General features: G+C 37.3%; 1 protein-coding gene across 7 annotated transcripts in view; it reads right to left on the reverse strand.

The window, feature by feature from the left end:
* LOC127498247 (kinase D-interacting substrate of 220 kDa B-like) overlaps positions 1–20,581 on the reverse strand; it is a 67,339-nt gene that overhangs the window by 32,705 nt on the left and 14,053 nt on the right. For all 7 annotated transcript variants that reach the window (XM_051867385.1, XM_051867384.1, XM_051867386.1 and 4 more), the window contains 12 exons: positions 20,391–20,489; positions 18,588–18,765; positions 18,347–18,511; positions 18,082–18,261; positions 16,670–16,835; positions 16,252–16,403; positions 15,134–15,420; positions 13,616–13,756; positions 12,091–12,328; positions 11,575–11,663; positions 7,614–7,758; positions 7,341–7,503 (listed from right to left, as the gene is read on the reverse strand). In XM_051867385.1, the coding sequence (XP_051723345.1) occupies positions 7,341–7,503; positions 7,614–7,758; positions 11,575–11,663; positions 12,091–12,328; positions 13,616–13,756; positions 15,134–15,420; positions 16,252–16,403; positions 16,670–16,835; positions 18,082–18,261; positions 18,347–18,511; positions 18,588–18,765; positions 20,391–20,489 (2,003 nt within the window). The remainder of the gene's footprint in view (positions 1–7,340; positions 7,504–7,613; positions 7,759–11,574; positions 11,664–12,090; positions 12,329–13,615; positions 13,757–15,133; positions 15,421–16,251; positions 16,404–16,669; positions 16,836–18,081; positions 18,262–18,346; positions 18,512–18,587; positions 18,766–20,390; positions 20,490–20,581) is intronic.

The raw sequence follows: 20,581 nt of genomic DNA on the forward strand, positions 1-20,581 counted from the left end.
GCAATTTAATAAATGTTCATTGTTTAATTATTACTCAAACATATTAATAAATCTTCATGTATTAAACATTAATAATTGTTAATTTCCAACATATTTTGGGTTCATTTTAAGCCAGCCATACAGTAATTTTTAAACAGTAGTTGGGTTAAATAAAACTGCCCAGCACATTGGTCAAGCATTTAACCCAACTGTTGTGTTAAAACCAATCGCTGGGTTTGTCCATTTTTTTTTTTTTTTTTTAACCCAACTTGGGTTGTTTTTAACCCAGCATTTTTTTTTTTTTTTTTTTTTTAAAGAGTGTAGGTCTGTCCGTTTTCAACCTAACTTGGGTTACCCAGCATTTTAGTGTAACATATGGAGAAAGAGTACACATTGTTAATTTGCATATATTACCAACATCGTAACAATACAAATCTGGTTAAAAATCGGTGAACTTGATGACGCCCTAACATGTGTGCCCAAAATCATGATGACCTTTACTTTACTCACAATAATGGCCACGAAAATGGACCTCATAGCACAGACCTACAGAGTATCACAGGAACGATCCAAAGAGCGACTTTAAATCCCTCTGTGCAGCACACAGCCTCTTCCCTAGTTTCAAACTCATCTCATCCATCTGGAGGTCACTTTGTGCACCCAATAAATGCACTCCCTATCTTAGATTGGGCTTCTCTCCTTTGGGGAATAGATGGGGCTTTCAACCACCTAATCATTTATAGAGCCTCTGGGCAAATAATGGCTGCACTTTTTAAATTACTAAGTTTACCTCTTCCACCAAAGAGTTCTTGAAGGATCAGGTTCATGGACAATAGCTTCCCTCCAAAGGCGGAGGAGAAAACACATCGAGATGCTAGAGACAAGACCGGTACGTGACAAAAATGCGAATTCACAGGAAAGTGAGAAGTCCCAACTCAAAGGCAAAATGGTTCAAAAGAGCAGAAGAAAGGAAGGAAGCCGTGTGCTTTTCAGAAGAATTACTTAAAGCCTTATTAGGCTTTTCGCATAAAGGAAATCACATAAATGTGCTTCAGAAGGCGCTTTTATCTCCCGACGTAATTGCGACTGAAATTACAATAATTGTACCAATTAAAGTAATCCTGAATGAACAGTATGTCATCTTAATGTTTCAGTACTTGGGAGAAGAGTCTGTCTAATTAGCTCCAATAGCCTCGCACACACTCACTTTGAGTGTCATTAGTTAGAAAGTTTCGCTAAAAATCGCTTTAAATCCTGGATTTGAAGCCCAGCACTGAGAGCCAATTGTTCCCTCAATGAATAAGCCGAGCATTGTGACAGGAAGCATTGTGAGCGGGACGAGCCTTTCGGAAAGAGCGAGGGCTTCCGTGTTCTTTTTCTTTCACCCGTGAATGTCACACCGTGTTGGCACGCCAAGGAGATGCCGAGAAGTGTGGACGAAAGGTGAAGGGGCGTGTCCTCCTTCCTGCTCGTTCACAATGAATCCCTCCAGCGATTGGCCGTTTTGGACTGTGCCACGCCAACTCTCCTGGTGGGTTAATTAACAAGGGCCGCTCTCGGAGTAGGGGAGGAAGGGACATATGTTACCGGGCCAGAGCCGGCTGATAAGGGGAGGGCGGACTGGGCATGGTACCCGGCCCAGTCAGGTTCTGTCATACCATCCTGGCACAAGCCGGACACCAGATGTCAGAGCAGAACCGGCTCGGCGGGCCACACCTCGTAACAAGCGCGAAACCGGAGCAAAGTGCCATAAATAAACTCCCGGTGGACCTGACTCTGCTCAAAAAGTCCACTACAGATCATGGCCAACAGCCACCACAACATCTCTCTAACTCACTCCCTCGCTCACTTTCCATTTGGACTTCCGCCTGTATGCTTTTTATGGTAAACGGCCCAAATGTGTCTCACTATAACTAAGACATTCTCGGCCCAAAATAACGACCGTAAAGACCAAAAAAACAACCGTGACTCATGGCCCTACAGAATGGAAGTCCAGACTGAATGGCCTAAAAAAGCTCATTGAAGTGAGTGTCAAAAAAGGTACCTGGTTGGACATTTTCCTTTGAATATGTTGGGCTTGTTAGTGAGTGTGAGTGAGTAGTTTTACTCTAAATACAGAGGTACAAACACACTTTCCTCTGGTCAAGGTGGTTTATAGACCTGGTGGTTATAAGCCAGTGTACCTTAAGGACACAGAAATCTTTGTTTCTCACCTGCTTGGTCGGATTACTGTAGCCTGTCTTAATGTTAATCATAAAACAAGCTGATGTTATTAACAGATTATTCACATTCTGGTGCAGATTAAAGGGCCGGATCACTAAGGGACTGGAGAGTTGTTTCCATACTACAGACGATAAAAGACGTAACACTCATTGGTATAGTAGTCTTAGGCCAGAAATATACTTGTTTACATAGAAGACACTAGGACAAAAGTTTTTATTTGTTTTGTTTATATATCTATATTCCACTATTGTTTTTTTTATCATAATACAACGAAATTTAACATACTTTTGGACAAATTGTACACAAGTGTTCAATAGCATTTATAGATTTTGAAAAAGTTTAAGAGTCATGAAATTTCAATGACACCGTTTGTCAAAATACTAACATTTCAGTAGTCAGTCTAAAAAAAAACAAAAACGTATTATTCAGACTAAGATTACTAAAATGACTAAAGATGAATTTCTATGAGTAAGAGTTCCTCTCAAATTCCCCTAAATACAACATTTTGTTTCGCCGGAAGATATAAAGAAACTAAGTCATGCTTTCGCTCTCTCACTTGACTATAATGCCATTGCATAACATTACTCAATCTGACACTTTTATTGACTTTCTTTTCTGATTTCTAAAGCACTCTGAGTTGCTTTAAATCTATAAAAGGTGCAATGCATATAAAATACATAAATATATGTGTTGTCAATTTAACCTGTCAGTTTTGAAATATAATTTTTGGTCAGGTTTAGGGTCAGGTGGGTCCACCAGGAGCAGTTTCTTAGGGGGCGTTCACACAGGACATATTCTTGTATTCAGAACACAGAGGTCTCTGGACACACTTTAGTAAGTTTAACTATTTATAAAAAAAAAAAAAAGTATATATTTTTTGCTTTAAAATAGCAGCAGTGCATTGCAGAGTCTGTTTGGACGCAGTGGAACGTAAGCTTACAAAAGAGACATACATTTATATATGCATATACATATATATTTTTCAGCTAAAACCATTTTGAATCTAATCAGTAACTTCATTAGTGAATGCACAATTTTTTTTACAATGCTATTACTTTGTTTACCCCCTTTTTTTAAAAAAAAAAAAGGGGGGGGGGGGGGGTAATTTAAAAAAAAAAAAAAAAAAAGAGAAATTCTTTGAAATTTTTCAAGAACTACAGCAAAAAACAGTGTGATGCAAGAAAATATATATTTCTATAAATATTTATGAGAAATTTAATTTGAAAATATCAGATAAAATTTATAAGAACATGTAATATGAAAAATACAGTATGAACTCCACTGACTTTAATAGATTTAATTAAATTCATTAGAAACTTCAAACTTATGACATCTAATCCTACATATTCTGTTTCTAACAACTATTACTCAGAAATGTTTTTCAAACAAAACAGATTCATTTTACTTGCATAAACTATCTTTCATATGAAAAAAATGATGATAAACAACTTGAATTTCTTTTTCATGCTGCAATGGTTCATCAATAGGTGGCAGAAAAGTGAAATGTGAACTTTTTCTTTTACTCAAATAAAAATAGAAAAGGTAATTGCAACTTTTTCATCTCACAATTTTGACTTTTTTTTCTCAGAATTGTGAGATATAAACTCGCAATTGCGAGTTATAATGTCCAATTGTGAGGGGAAAAAGATGTGTTTTTTCTCAGAATTACGAGTTTATATCTCAGAATTGTGAGATATAAACTCACAATTGCGAGGAAAAAAAGTCAGAATTGTGAGATAAAAAGTCGCAATTACCTTTATTTTTTTTTATTTAGTGGCGGAAACAAGCTTCCATCCAAAACAGACCTGAACGCAGGAGTAAAAATTTAGTTTAAATGGTTATATCTCTAAAAAAAAAAAAAATATATATATATATATATATATATATATATATATATATATATATATATATATATATATATATATATATATATATAAAATATACATTTAAAAAAAAAATAAAAAAATAAATAAAATGAATGAATGTGTATTTTGGCAGTCTTAACATACTAACAAAATTTCATCTTCATACTAAAAACTATGGATTTTTTTTTTTTTTTTTTTTTTTTTTAAAGTATGTGTACCTTCCGGGTCAAAATGGACCTGAATGCAATAGGAGGGTAAAAGGGAGGGTAGGAGGGTTTAAAAAAAAAAAAAAAAACAGACAAACCAGTCAAATTCAATCAACTAGCTTACTCATCAACTATCCTGACTAATAGTAACGAGGACACACTCAAACGAGTTTTTGGTCTGTCTTGCATTGTGGTGTTATTTGTGCTGGTAATATTGTGCAAACTGCTCAAAAGAAATGTCACAAACAAAAATACACACACACATTCATACCAGAAAACACACAAAGGCACTGTGAAAGCTCAGCCTCATAATGATCTACCATGGAGCAATGTTACAAAGAGGGGATTTCGCCACTTCTCTCTTCTAGGAATTTATGTGTGTGTGTTGTTTGCGAGAGAGAAAGGGAGAAGGATGTAGAAAACCAAGCTAAACTGGGCGACACACCCACACACGCTCTCATACACACAATACGTCCATTTCCCAAGCAAATTATATCAGTCCATCGGCCTTCACAGACTATCACAAGAGCGAACACAAGCCTAGCCCTTGTGACTGCGATTGAGAACGACAGCTGACCTATGAAACTCACTCACTTCTCTTCTACACCGGCAGTACGGTGCTTCCTGATTGGTTCTTACAACAATGCAGACCACATACTGACCAAACACCCGTCCGGATCACTCTGGTCATGAGACTAGCGGGCCTAAACCCCCTCCAAGTTCATCCGATAAACAGCTTTGTGTTGTAAACCCAGATGAGAAACGGCTGCTAAAACGGACACCAAGTGGACACACGCAGGTCTGACCGCTGTGACTCACCCTCATCTCTATAAAAAGCAAGCAAATGCGTGGCCATGTGATCTCGAGAGTACAACAGAAGGAAGAAAAAAAAAGCACCAGCAGATTTGACCGTTTCTTATCTGAGCAACATCTGTGACAGATAACAGAACAACGTGACAGGCCTCTATTTTAACATCCACAGCAAAAGATTCGCTGCCGCCCACCTGCGCCGAAATGCAGTGCTAGTGTGGACACGGAGGAAATGAAGGGTATTTCAGGGTATGAAAGAGGAGAAAAACGGGTGAGACAAAGCGCTAAAGGGCATCATGGGGGCTGGGAAAGAAAGAGCGGTGGTGAGAGAGAGCAGATGCTGACACTGAGATGCTCTGACACTTCTACAGCCCCAGGAGTCACAGCATGTTAGTGCAGTGTGACAGAGCAACCTTTAAAGGCCAAACACTGAGCATCAGCAAACCTAACGGCCTCAACATCTCCCCTTCCAGCATCTACACACACATACACACTCCTCAAACGCTCTAGAGAGGATGCAGCAGACGTAACTGTGGTTGTGTTGCATGTTTAACGACAACAAGTAAACAAGACAATTATTAAAGAGTGTCAGTTTGTTAGTCAGGCAGCGTCTGAGCATCATTCCTTTTGTTTTGCTTATCATATATGAACATCCTGCTGTAAGTGGCTGAAAGCAAAGATCAAAGCTTGAAATACTTCATGGTACATCATACTCAACGAGACATCCTGATTTATAGGAATTGTGCTGTGGACCAAATATGAAACAGAAATTTCTTACTGCCACCTGCAGGTTGCAGGCATTATTACACTGAAAAACAAATCAACTTGATTAAACCTTTTTAATTGTATGGGAATTTTTGTGCAACTTGCATAGACAAAAACACCCCAAAACATCTCAACTAAGACTTAAGAAATAATAAATAAATAAATAAATAAATAAAGATCTACATAAAGAACTAAATAAATGAAATGAAGAACTAAAGAAAATAAATAAAAATAATAACTAAAAACAGAACTTAAATTAAATTTATTAGTGCTGTCAATCGATGAAAAATAACTAAATCGCACATTTTTCTGTAATTAATCGTGATTAAAAACACTGGAGTTTTTAATATTTTTATATTATAATAATTTCACAGTTACTCTCCAAATTAATGAAGAAACAACTTAAAAACAACTTGTTTAATGGCATCTTTTTATGAATGAAGGCCAGTATCACTGATACTAATACTGATGTCTCTATGAAATTGATTTTTTTAAACATTATAGACATTCAACATTACTGAAAGCTACCATTTTCAACATTTATTAGGCTTTAAAAAGTAACTTTTAATTTAAGAAAACTTAAAACAATCTTCACATAAACCCATTATAATAAATGTCATATTCACCTTTTACAGAAATAAAGTTATCAAACACTTCACAGTCTTCACTGCATAAATTATAAATTAAATATAGATTAATCCTTATTAAAGCTACAATTTTCTCTGTTAACTTTGTTCTTCGATTAACATTAATGACAGACATCACAGCAACTGGTTTATTAGGCTGCTGTCACTTTAAGAGCTGGCACTGAACATGACGCGGATCTGACACGCATCTCATTTTCTCGCAACTCATTTAAGACTTCTCTTATGAGGACACTCGACACAACGGGCATTTTGACATAATTCTGTGCGTTATTGTTTGTTCAAGCGTGAAAGAGCTCGATACTGGAGCGAGTCTTTCTGTACACAAAAGTCGTGTGTGTGTCACATGGACACGACATTCAGAGACAGCGTGTTCTCGTTTGTCTTATGGCGCTTGAATGGTTTAAAAGCATTTGCGTGAATAAGTGCGTGATCATACAGTCAAACCAAAAAAAAAATATTCAGATTTCAGACACTAGATATAATTTTTGATATATTTTTACTAGTGGGTGCAGGACACTATAGTTCATTTATATAAGTGAGGAGAGCAAAATAAAGTAAACTGTGACATATTATGCCCAAAAATTCTTCATAAAGTGGACTACCAGTAAAATTGATAAAAATTTGGAACCAAAAATTATTCAGACACTTTGACCTGACCATGTTTTTCATAAGTGTTATCTGACATAAGATTAATTTTTTTCCTGACACAGTTTAACTCTGAGATCTTGTCATATTTTATTACCATTTTTTTAAACTATAGTGAATAAACTGTATTAATGAATGAAATATTCAAGGTTTATCATTTGATGTTTGATGTGAGGTACTATGAGAATGTGTAAGCTGACCTCTCATAAATGGCCTTCAGTGTGACCTGGTCTGAGACTCCATCAGTTTCCTCCAGGAAGAGAATGATCCAGGATGTGCGGTATGGCCACTCCTCCGTCAGGTTGATCCAAGATGCCAGCCGATCCCAGTTAAAGATTATCTGATTGGCTCTAAGTAGGCGACCTATCAAAAGACACTTTATTACCATTACATATTTGTAAAGCAATTGCTTATGTGTTTAACATGTCACAATCAATAATGAATGTATGAAGCTATAATCAGGTCACACTGACCGGTGACTGACACTATGTTGAGCAGTCTCCTCATGGTCTGAGGGCTGATGTCACTGAACCAGTCTTCGGTGACCAGCAGCTTGGTCAGGTCAAAGGACATCTGCCGTGTAACGGAGCGCTGCATCTGCCTCCTGCGGTAAGTGTCCTACACAGCAATATGCAGAGAACTCAATGTCAGGAGGCCAATAGAGTCTGTGTGATACCTGTAGGCCAACTTAGCATACGCAGTATTGATGTGTCGCTTTAGTACACCATCATGTACCTCTGAACTTTAATTACATTTACAACAATATAAGTGTTTCCATAAGATCTATTCAGTTTCTTCACAGATCGGTCTCTCTTTCGCTAACACACAAACACACACATACATATAGTCTTAAGATACAACCTTTCTATCAGTATGTAGTTTAAATCATAAATGCCAAACAGTGGCTCCAGAAAGCATTTTGTCACTTTAGATATACTAAAAAATGGATAACATTGCCTAGAAAATTATGCGAACCATAGTAGTGTTGTCAAAAGTACCGACTTCGATACCAAGTCGGTACTGAAATTTTAAAAATGTGACGCTTTGAGCGTAAACACCTCTTATTGGCCATTATGTTCATGCGCTCAACATATATGTCTGTGATTGGCTACAATGATCAACGGGAGCATTTGAAAGCACATAGAAGTGTTTGAATTTGAAAGTGTTTTGAAAGCGAGAGCGTTTGAAAGCAGGCGTTTATCAGTGGACCAGTCTTGTGTGTATTACAACATGTTTTTGAAGCGTTGATCAATGTAGCCAATCACAGACATATCTGATGAGCATGTGAACACAATGTCCAATCAGAGAAGTTTACAAATCTGCTCAACAGTGTCTAAAATGTCACATTTGTAAAATTTCGGTGCAATGTAGTGTTGTCAAAAATATAGATTTTTTTAAACGTAACACTGAAATAATTGAAACGCTTCCAATACCGGTTTTCTGCAGATACCAGCTGTGCTTTCTCGCTCTCCCATCTCTGCGACAGCGAGTTGACACACAAACCCGCCTTCCCTCACTCACTCATTTACATTACATTAAGTCATTTAGCAGACGCTTTTCTCCAAAGCGACTTACAAATGAGATTAGTAGAAGCAATCAAATCAACATGAGTACAACAGTACGTAAGTGCTGTGTCAAGTCACAGTTTCATCAGTAAAGTGCTCGTAGCTAGGTTGGGTTTGTTTTTTTCTTTTTTCTTTTCTTTTTTTTAAATATATACGCAAATATATGAAGAAAGAATAGAAAATTGAAAAACGAAAAGTAAAATATAAATAAAAAAAGTGCTATATTACTGGGTCAAGTGTTGACGAAAAAGATATGTTTTTAGCAGTTTTTTGAAAATGGCTAAAGCCTCAGCTGCTCGGATAGAGCGTGGTAGGTCATTCAGGAACAGACCAGGAGAAGGAACAGATCACTCGTTTCATTTGCTCTAGATGAATATTGTTGGTGTTACAGGGCTTGAATTTCAGCGTGGGACTGTGTGTTTTGCGCATAATTTTACTCATTCCCGCAGATTTTGTGCTCACACTCAAAGTGTGCGCACATAAAGCCGCCTCTCAGTACTAAATTGAGGTTTGTTTCACTGCTTATTGCGCGTAAACAGTCAAATACACAAAATAAAAAAAAAGTCAAAATGTTGGTCTTGGTGAGTATTCACATAAACACAGTTATGTTTCAAGTGAACGTAAAGAGTTGACAAGAAAAACTCATGTGTAACAGTATAATGGATCCGTGCGTCAGGTCTTAAAGTGACAGCAGCCTAATATGTCTGCTGCCAAATTATGAGATAATGATAAAAATATCTATATGGCCATGTTTCTCCATGACATCGATGTCAAAATTGTGGCCAGTGAAAATGATGAGTGACTAGTAACTTTGGAAGAACACTAGCCACAGTGGCTGGTGAGCAAAAAAGTTAATGTCACGCCCTATGTGTATATAAATAACACACACAAACAATATATTAATCCATTCATTATTAATAACAATGTTGTCAAAGTCTTTCTTGTATAAAACTTTTTTTGTGATTTAAATGGTCACAAATTTATGTTCATATTTATTTTTGGGCTATGTCAAGTAGACTGTTGGAAACGGTAAACACTCATCAGGAAATGACAAAAGTAACAAAGACTTCCATTTATATTTAAGGCTGAACACACACATTCTGATCGAGTGAAATGGCAGTTGCAGTGGACTGTGTTTCTGTGCTGATTCATTGTTGTGTCTGGGCAATTCATTGTGCATGACCGTTTGCCCTCCTGTCCATGCTGTCATCCAGAGGTCTGACTGACTGAGATGTCTGTTTGTCTCTTAAAGCGTTAGCCGGTCCAGTACGAACACAATGTAGAGCCGATCACGAGCTCTGGTGGGTCAGAGCTTTAAGCCCACTTTGAAGATTTTAATACTGAACTTGTGACTTGACTGCTACTTGGAACACATGGCCGTAAATAAGGTGGCCCCTTTCTGATCCAGGATGATGGAGGGGAGCCGTATGTAAAAATATACATTATGAAATTAGTCACAAATAAGGGTGTACCAAACTTAATCGAAGATCCTGATTGTGTATCAAGAAAAACCCCTGCAGAACCTCAGTTTGACCTCACAGCTTAATGGGATGTGATATCACATTAACCAGAAAAAGCACACAACACTAAGGCCCTGTTTCCACCTGGTATTAAGATTCATTTTGGTCAATCAGATCACAAGTACACGAGGGAGACACATTCCTGTTTACACCTGGTGTTTTAATCAGTCTCTTTTGTCCACTTTCAACCACTTCTGTCCTGATTTCTTTGAGGGGTGGGTAAATGTATGGGTTTTTTTTTTTTCTTCAGATCTTTCGATCTAATGGACAAAAAAAAGCTTGCGCAATTTACATGTGAACTGAACCTGAGATGACGGAAAAACAAACAGAGAGTAGCAGCTTTCGTTTCTGCTCTGACAGCCGCAAAACCTCGTCAGACGCTGTAAGTGCGTGTTAAAAATCAGGAATGGTGAGAGAACATTGTGCTTGGTACATTTTTCGTCTTCAAACCAAACTTGGGTCTTCAGTTGACAAAGTATAAATCCCATCTGGCTAGCGCGCTTCAGTAGGTGGAGAGTAGGCATCTTTTGTGGCTGTTTGAACACATTCGACCACATGAGTGTCTACACTATGAAAGCAATCCGGTTGAATGCGTTTTCGACTACCTCTGGAAGTGGTTGAAAGTGGACAAGCTCAAAAAGTTTTAGACCCCGTTCACACCTGTATTTAGCATCATCCGCTTGTGATCCAGGTGGAAACGGCCAAACAGAGCCAACCCACAATTTTTCTTTCGCGAGCTGCTCATGAAACCCGCTAAACAACTTTTCACAACAAAACGTGCAGATCAGGGGTATGGCGAGCTGGATGCTCAGCCAAGAAACAGCAGAGGCAAAGCAAGAGGAGCGTGCCCCTGAAATAAAGAGGGGCCAAATAAAGGAGGCAGATAAATCAGCCAAGCAAACAAACAGCCCTCGCAGGGCGAGCAGAGGAGCCACTTAGCCTCCTGCCTCCGTGCCGCCGTGCCAGTGCTTTGTCACCAAGACCCACTGCTGCTGCACCCCGTCATTAGGCAATGGCATCTCAGCAGGAAGAGTAAACAGACATTAAATCAATTACAGACGCTCCTCAGCGACATCCAGGGTCTCTGACAATACCCCCCCCCCAAAAAAAACAAAACACACACACACAAAAACAAACACACAAGACATGGTCCTAACTGTCCTTGCTAACTATGAACTGTGAATAAACAAATCATATGGGCGTAAAAGAGCCTGTTAGAGAGATAAGCATTGTTAAAGCCTTTATAAATGTTACTAATGACGTAATAGGAACCATATGGCCTTCGTTGAGCAGCCCATCTCAAATCATGTTGATGGGAAGTGGTGGGAGTGTTGGCGGCTAAGTCTTACCCGGCGGTTCAGCGCTGTTTTACTGCCCTGCCTGCCCTGCTCGCCGAGACTGTTCTGAGACAACTTCCTGTCCATGTCCTCTTGCCATACTACAGATGGAGAGAGTCAGACGTTCAGAGGAGGTATCTGAGCAGAAATGCTGTGCTGTTAGTCTATATTAAACACAGTACACCACAAATGATGCAGACGACAAATCGCAACAAATAACTGCCACAGAAATCAGATCAATGCACCATAAACATTTTGCTATACATTTAAGTGTATATTATATTATATATATATATATATATATATATATATATATATATATATATATATATACACACACACATATATACACACATTTAAGTGTATATATATTAAAAAAAAATTCTATTATCCATAAAAATTTTTTAATTAAAATAAAATAAAAAAGAAAAGAAAAGAAAAGAAAAACAACATTAAAAAAAATATATAAAAAAAAATATAAAATAAAAAAATAAAATAAAATAAAATAAATGTACACTCTATACAAACCATCAGAGTTCAGTTGATCCGCATTGGCTGGTGTAGAAATGCAGAGTCTCTTGGTGGTGCTGAGGCCGCGACTGTTGAGGAACACGGGCAGGTGAATGATGTTTCGCATGTAGTCATGGCCATTGATGTTGGAGTCACGTAGCACACTGTTGAGGTTCTGGTTTATGGCCTTGATAATGATATGAGGGTCGCTGGCAAAGATGGAGATGAAGGGGCCTTTGGAAAAGAGCACTCGAACCTGCAAACAGAAGAGACAAGAGAATAATTCCTCTTTATTAATAGTGGAAAACCTGGAAGCTAATAGTTAAAACACATGCTAAAGTCCCAGGAGACACAAACAGTGCCAACACTAATTAATATTAACCAGTTCAACCTTATTGTAATGCATTAGGTATCATATGGTATTTATAATAGGTCCGTTTTGAAAGTCTTTTTTGTTATTGTAATGCTCTGTGGGTGCTCTTTCTCAGGAAAGACACACAGACTGACACATAAATCTATATGTGCAATACAAAACAAGTAGCTTATTTTCCCTCTTCCACTGTCAGAACACTTCAGAATGAATGAAGTTATTTAGTTGTAATTCTATTAGACTAGCTATGTTACACAGACCCATAGTTCAAATTATATGTCGTGGATCATGTGTATGTTCATACACAAGCCACCTTGTATACGTTTACACACATCCAGACATGTACTAATTTAAATGTGACGGGACTTTCCAGACTAATGAAGAACACAGTTACACGCATAAGTGTCACAGGATACTGATTTTTAGGCACGCATCATTTAGCGATCGCTGCTAAATTTCCGCTGACGTTGCGGTTCTCCGCGCCAACTTATTTGTGGCACAAAATATGCCATCTGCATTCATATCTGTCATTTTTCATATGGAACGTCAGCCTTACCAATTGGAACAATATTAAGCTTGAAGGAAAAACTAATTTGGTAATTCCTATCAAAATCAGAGACAAAAAGATCAGAATTTAAAAGAGATGTGGCTAATTGCACCACAAAGGAATCTTTGAGGCTCTTTGCAGACTCTCTGGCAAATGGCAGATTTCATTAGCCGTGAACAGGCTGCCAACACAAGAGGATTATACCCAAATAATGACATTTAGCTGAAGGAAATTCCATTAGTCCAGCTGGGAGAGAGGAATCTGAACTTCTGGAGCTAAACAAGCCTGAACTCTAAGCACTGCTGCACATCCATGAGATGTTTGAGAGGTGAATGAGCTTGTTCTTCCCACAGAGTGGACATGAGGCACCTTGTTTGTCCATTTAGTCAAGAGCTGGAAGCGAGTGCGCTCAGACAGAATGAGTCTTTTATATTTACAGTGGAGATAGATGGCTTGCGCCATCAACAGCTTCTTGGCATTGGTTGAATACACAGGCAAATGCGATCCTGACACTAAATAAGATTTGTAGCCTATGCTATTATTTGGTTATATGGGAGATGTTCAATGAGGTTTTACACTCTAGGCTTAATGTAGGACCGTGCATGACAGCTTAAACATAAACGCACCGTGTCGAGCATCTGTAGTACTTTGTCCTGCTCACAGGAATCCAGGCCATCGATGATGACAGCTAGTCGGGTCTGATTCTGAGTGAAGCCATCAATGGTTTTAGCCATTTTAGCCATGAGTTCCACTTCACACTTCAAAACCTGAGAGAAAAAACAGCAACAAGTGGTAAAATACAGATTTACGCCTTAAATTTTCACAATATAACCAAATAATGCAAAAAATCTGAAGGAAGGCAAAGAGACTTGAAATTAAAGGGTAAGTTCACCCAAAAATGAAAATTCAGTCATTAATTACTCACCCTCATGTCGTTCCACACTCGTAAGACTTTCGTTCATCTTCAGAACACAAATTAAGATATTTTTGATAAAATCCGATGGCTCAGTGATGCCTCCATTGACAGCAAGACAATTTACACTTTCAATGCCCAGAAAGCTACTAAAGACATATTTAAAACAGTTCATGTGACTACAGTGGTTCAACCTTAATGTTATGAAGCGACGAGAATACTTTTTGTGTGCCAAAAAAAACCCCAAAATAACGACTTTGACAATATCTAGTGATGGGCGATTTCAAAACACTGCTTCATGAAGCTTTTTTTTTTTTTTTTTTTCCAAATCAGTGGTTCGGAGCGCCAAAGTCACATAATTTCAATAAACGAGGTTTCGTTACGTGATAAGTGTTTCGAAATTTCAATGGTTCACCACTGGGGGGCGTGACTTTGGCAGTTTGATACCGCGCTCCGAACCACTGAAGCTTAATAGGAAAGCTTCATGAAGCAGTGTTTTTAAATCACCCAGCACTAGATATTGTCAAAGTCGTTATTTTTGGCGCACAAGACGTATTCTCGTCACTTCATAACATTAAGGTTGAACCACTGTAGTCACATGAACTGTTTTAAATATGTCTTTAGTAGCTTTCTGGGCATTGAAAGTGTTAATTATCTTGCTGGCAATAGAGGCTTCACTGAGCCATCGGATTTTATCAAAAATATCTTAATTTGTGTTCCGAAGATGAACGAAGGTCTTACGGGTGTAGAACGATATGAGGGTGAGAAATTAATGACAGAATTGTCATTTTTGGGTGAACTAACCCTTTAAAATCTGAATTTTTGAACCACGGTGGTGTGACTAAGTGGTTTACGAACTGGCCTCTTTGGCAGCTCAAAGGTTGCAAAATATGTTAAAATATGACATATGCACTTTCTATCCACAAATGCTGCAAAAAAACAAAAACAAATAAAAATTTAAAAAAAAAAATAAAAAAAAAAAAGTAAATAAAATAAAATAAAATAATAAAATAAAATATAACCAGTGAGATTTTACTTTGGACAGGGCTATGCAGGTCAATTTTAACATGGAAGAGAGAGGAATTATCTTTGTCTCTTCAAGTCAAGTCTAGTTAGGCTTAGGCCACATTTAGGCACTTTGGATAAGAAAATATCTGCTAAATTAAAACAAATGTAACAGTGATGACTATAAATAAGCACATTACATATTATATTAATATCATTGGCTCACCTTCATGAATCCCTCACTCTTGAGCTTGTGCATGCTGTTGGCAGCGTTGAGTAGCCTCCTCCTCTGAGAGTGCAGCACAGAGTCTGCCACCTGCCACCAGGTCCGACAGTTCAGAAGCACGGCCAGACCCACCACGCTAGCCATGGCGATCAGAACAGTGTTCACCGTGAGGTTCTCCCCGTCCACCTTGAAGATGGCCAGCAGGGTCATGCCTGTGATCAGACAGCCCGATGTCAACACAAAGAGCACAAAGGAGGGGACGCAACAGGTCTTCTTCCACTTCTTTCCTGTGAAAAAAAAAACAAAAAACAATGTATAAGTGCACATGTTGATAAATTAAAATATTGACAAAACAGTCTAAAATGTGATTGGATGAGCCATGTTTGAAGCGATAAAACATCTGATATAGTATGTACACCTTAATAAATAACATTGGTAAATATTATATAAATGTAATCTATTATTAATAAATTAATTACTGACCATTATTAAGGTTTAATATAGAGCTATATAGAGCATGATTTTGGACCAATTGGATTTCACTATGGGTGGGGCTAGTTTCCAGTCACAAGTTCTCTCAAATAAAAAAAATAAAATAAGACAATAATAATAAATAAATAAATAAATAAAATATGAAAGAATATATTTTACCACGATCAAGGTTTAAAACAGTATTGATATTAACTAAAACTAAAAGTATTAAAAATATTTTTTATTAATTGAAATAAAGCTGAAATAAAAAAATATAAGTATTAGATGAAAAAGTAAAAAAAAAAAAAAAAACCTTTAACTTATTTTATTTCAGTTAGTTCCCAGGGCAACTTAAGTACTTAAACCAAAACTGAAATAAAAAAGCTACATAGAAATATGAAAGACAATATGAATATGAAGACAAAAGCACATAAAATTACTCAAATTACAATGAAAACTGAAAATATAAAAATAAAGGCTGATTAAAAAATATTAACTGATTTAAGATAAACTCTGCCTTTACATAATGTATAATAAGACCCTTTACCATGGTAAATTTCACTGTAACAGAGAGCCTTGTGTGTCTTGTATAAAATAATGCATCTTTTCTACTATCAAGAGTCATACCACTAATTCTACAGACACACCTTGAGTTTCGTCATGTTTGAAGACCCTAAAAAGTCTGGTGGCCAAGAAGCCAAACTCTCTCTCGCAGGCATCGGACAGCGTGGCTATCATTTCAGCCATGGACGTCTCCCCTCCCACACTCGACAGACGGTTATAGTCTGTGAACAGAAACCTGGACAGATGGAGAACAAAAAAAGACTGACTGAAAATGAGCATCACACATGTGCGTGTTTCAACAAAATGCGCAGGTAATCAAACGCCGTGAAGAGAATATTCACAACATTTCTTTATCCTGCCCAAAATCATTATGCGAAGTAAATTACATCCTTAAACAGAGCAAAAAAGAAAACACCCCTTGAACACCCATGCAGGGTAGTTAGGTGCTGTTGAAGTGGACGAATGTGTTTGGTCATAGCTGCACTATTTTGAGAGCTCTACCTGACAGGCAGGGCTTTCGTGGTCTGTTCCGGAAGCTCGGGAGGATTGACGAACATGAGTTTGAGAAGCAGCTCCAAGTAGCCGATGTGGCGGGCCAGTCTGGTGCTGAGGACCCAGGCCCAACTCCAACTTTCCCCTCCTTTTCTCCCACCAAAGTACACCAACACTGCACACACCATACAAAAGCACAGGAGACCGAGACGACGCAAAGTCACTTTTTGATATGAACTGAAACAGGAGTTTGTGAGAATGTAATACAAGATAAATGCAGAACAGGCAATTCCACTCACAATCCACATGAGATTCGGAAGTGCAATGCTGCACTCTAGTGGACAAATTTATATGTACAGTTTAGTGCCTGTTAGTAACCAAGGACACAATCTAATAAAATCAACAATAAAAAGCCTGTACTGATTGAGTACTAATCTGAATCTTAAACTCCTTAGTGTCCAGTGTATATAAATATAATTACATAGTAATGAGATGAGTAATCATAAGCAAGGGTATAAAATAAATATACATTACAAGATACAAAAATCACCAAAATATAACTATAAAATAAGTGGTATTTTGATAATTAGACACATGTGCCCAATTTCAGCCATAATCTATGAATTCAGGTCATTCAGGTCAAACAAAACCAAATGTCAAGGACAATCATGTAGTCAGATACTAATAATTAAATACTAATAGTTGTATAAAAAAAAATAATAAAAAGTATAAAATTCATTAAATTATAGATGTATAATAATAAGTTATTATCGTATTCATAGCAAATTATTATAATTATTATCATCATTTGTATACGGTATTCTTTGCATGTATTTCTTGCTGTATTTGTGATTTATTGTTTTGTGATTTGTGGCTCTACTGTATTTATTGATTGTTTTTATTTGTAGTTTATTTATTGTTTTATTGTGGCTTACTACTTTGAATTTGTCTAAGTCTAAGGGGCCGTTTACACGACACCGTTATCAACTAAAACTTTGTGTTTTGGCTGTTCATTTACACGACACCGATGTTTTGAAGCGGGTTTGAAAGTGCAAGTTTTTGAAAACTATACCGTTATCATCTCCGTGTAAACGACAAAAACGGTGACGTCAGTCTATAGGCGCATAGTGTTTCTTTACAAAGTGACATCTACTGGCCTGGCATGAATAATACAGCATTTATAATCATTTGCGCAGATCTGAGTGAACGGGGATCATTTTGACAATGTTGTCTTCTGTACGCGAAAAACGCAAACGAAAACCTTTTCCGTTTTTTGGTACATTGTTGTCGAGTAAATATAGCCTAAGTTGCCATTGCCCTTCTCTGTAATATGTTGCACTATGGTCCCAAGGGAATTATACTCATTTTTTAACACTCAGCCTGTAATGAGAGACATGAAAGTAAATTTGACGATTTCTCACCAAAGAAGATATACAGAAGGGTGAGCAGGCTGAGGGCCACAGCGATGGCCAGCTTTGTGTCAACAGCGAAGCCGAGGACCAGAGCCACAGATCCACAAAGCAGCAGAGTCAGAACCACCACCAGCCATGAGAACTGGAACAACGGCTCCACCTGCTGCCCGGCAAACGTCTTCATCTCATCTGATAGAGTGAAAACATAATCAGATTTCAGTCAGATGGTAAAGATACAACAAGGCCTTCTTGAATAGTCATTTCTGGCTCATACCCTCCAGTTTCTTAAGCAGGAAGGACTTGCCGCTACCCCACTGAGCGTAAAGCCCTACACAGATGGGCGGCTGCATGGTGGGCTCACTCAAGATGTCCGCCAGAGCGCTGCTGTACAGGTCATAACCCAGCATGTCCCCGTCACACTCAGAGGGAGACAGGTGCTCTGGGGAGGAATACATCAGAACTGTTGTAGACAGACATGTTAGTGTGCAAGCAAGTTTCGTTTGAGGAATACTCACTGGCTCCAAATATCTGTGTGAGGATGCTTTTCTGGTGCGTGCAGTCAATGTTGTAAGGTGTCTCTCCCTCTTTGTTGGGTCGGTAGAGCAGACGACCATCTTTGGGGTTCCTCAAGAGCAGCTCGGCGAGTTTACGGCTTCTTCCACGAATGGCGATATGCAGGGCTGTGTCACCTTTCTGAGAAGATAACATTCAAATTTTAGAGAACATTCAAATGCAGAAATTCACAGTTGTAAGGAAATTTTTATTTAGCAAAGATGGATTACTCTGATCAAAAGCCACAGTAAAGATATTTATAATGTTACAAAATATTTCTATTTCAAATGAATGCTGTTCTTTTGAACTTTCTATTTAAAAAAAAAAAAAAAAAAATCATTAAGTGCACAACTGGTTTTCAACATTAATAATAATAAAAATATTGATAATAACTAGACAAGTAAAGTTTGATGACAAACTTTGATGTTGGCTTGACAAAGCCAGGTCTGAAAGTTTAAAATAACTTTGAACAGACTGAAGTTTGAAAGTTTTTCTCAGAGAAAGTAAGTTATTAACATAATTTAACATTTTGCTAGCATGATTTAACACATTGTTAACATGAATTATCATATTGCTAGCATGAATTGGCATGTTTTAACACTTTGTTAGCATTAATTGGCATGTTGTTAGAATGTTTTAACACTTTGCTAACATGAATTAGCATGTTGCTAACATGTTTCAACACAGCTAACATGAATTAACATGTTTTAACACATTGCTAACATAAATTAACATGTTGCTAGCATGTTTTAACATTGCTAACATGAATGAACATGTTGCTAGCATGTTTTAGCACATTGTTAACATGAATGAACATGTTGCTAGCATGTTTTAACACTGTTGGCATGAATTAACATGTTGCTAGCATGTTTTAGCACATTGTTAACATGAATTATCATATTGCTAGCATGAATTGGCATGTTTTAACACTTTGTTAGCATTAATTGGCATGTTGTTAGAATGTTTTAACACTTTGCTAACATGTTTCAACACACAGCTAGCATGAATTAACATGTTTTAGCACATTGTTAACATGAATGAACATGTTGCTAGCATGTTTTAGCACATTGTTAACATGAATGAACATGTTGCTAGCATGTTTTAGCACATTGTTAACATGAATGAACATGTTGCTAGCATGTTTTAGCACATTGTTAACATGAATGAACATGTTGCTAGCATGTTTTAGCACATTGTTAACATGAATGAACATGTTGCTAGCATGTTTTAGCACATTGTTAACATGAATGAACATGTTGCTAGCATGTTTTAGCACATTGTTAACATGAATGAACATGTTGCTAGCATGTTTTAGCACATTGTTAACATGAATGAACATGTTGCTAACATGTTTTAACACATTGTTAACATGAATGAACATGTTGCTAGCATGTTTTAACACATTGTTAACAAGAATTAACATGTTTTAACACATCGCTAACATGAATTAACATGTTGCCAACATGTTTTAGCACATCGCTAGCATGATTTTTCCATTTGACGAAAATCGTAAGTTGGATCAGTAAGAAAAGATGTAGCACACAGAGTCAGAACAATCTGAAGGTCAGATCAGAGTTTGGTGGTTGTAGCTTTAAAGCTCTAGTTCAAATTTTGGTGAAGAAGAAGTAGCAGAAGCAGAAGAAGAAGAAGCAGAAGAAGAAGAAGAAGAAGAAGCAGCAGAAGAAGAAGTAGAAGCAGAAGAAGAAGAAGAAGTTTGTCAAGCTTAGATGATGTGCATGTAAACGTGGTTAATTTTATCATTTTACCTTGTCCACTGCTGACACTTTGGCTCCTTTGTCCAAAAGAAGCTCCACAATTTCCATGTTTCTCATCTTGGTGGCTTTTATGAGAGGAGTCTCTGCATCCTGACACATGAAGACATGTAAATAGGCCTGTCTTTCTTTACAGTAAACAATTATTAGCATCATATTTATAATTTTTATATAGTATTACAATG

This window comes from Ctenopharyngodon idella, chromosome 17 (assembly GCF_019924925.1).
Source record: "Ctenopharyngodon idella isolate HZGC_01 chromosome 17, HZGC01, whole genome shotgun sequence".
Lineage (NCBI taxonomy): Eukaryota > Metazoa > Chordata > Actinopteri > Cypriniformes > Xenocyprididae > Ctenopharyngodon > Ctenopharyngodon idella.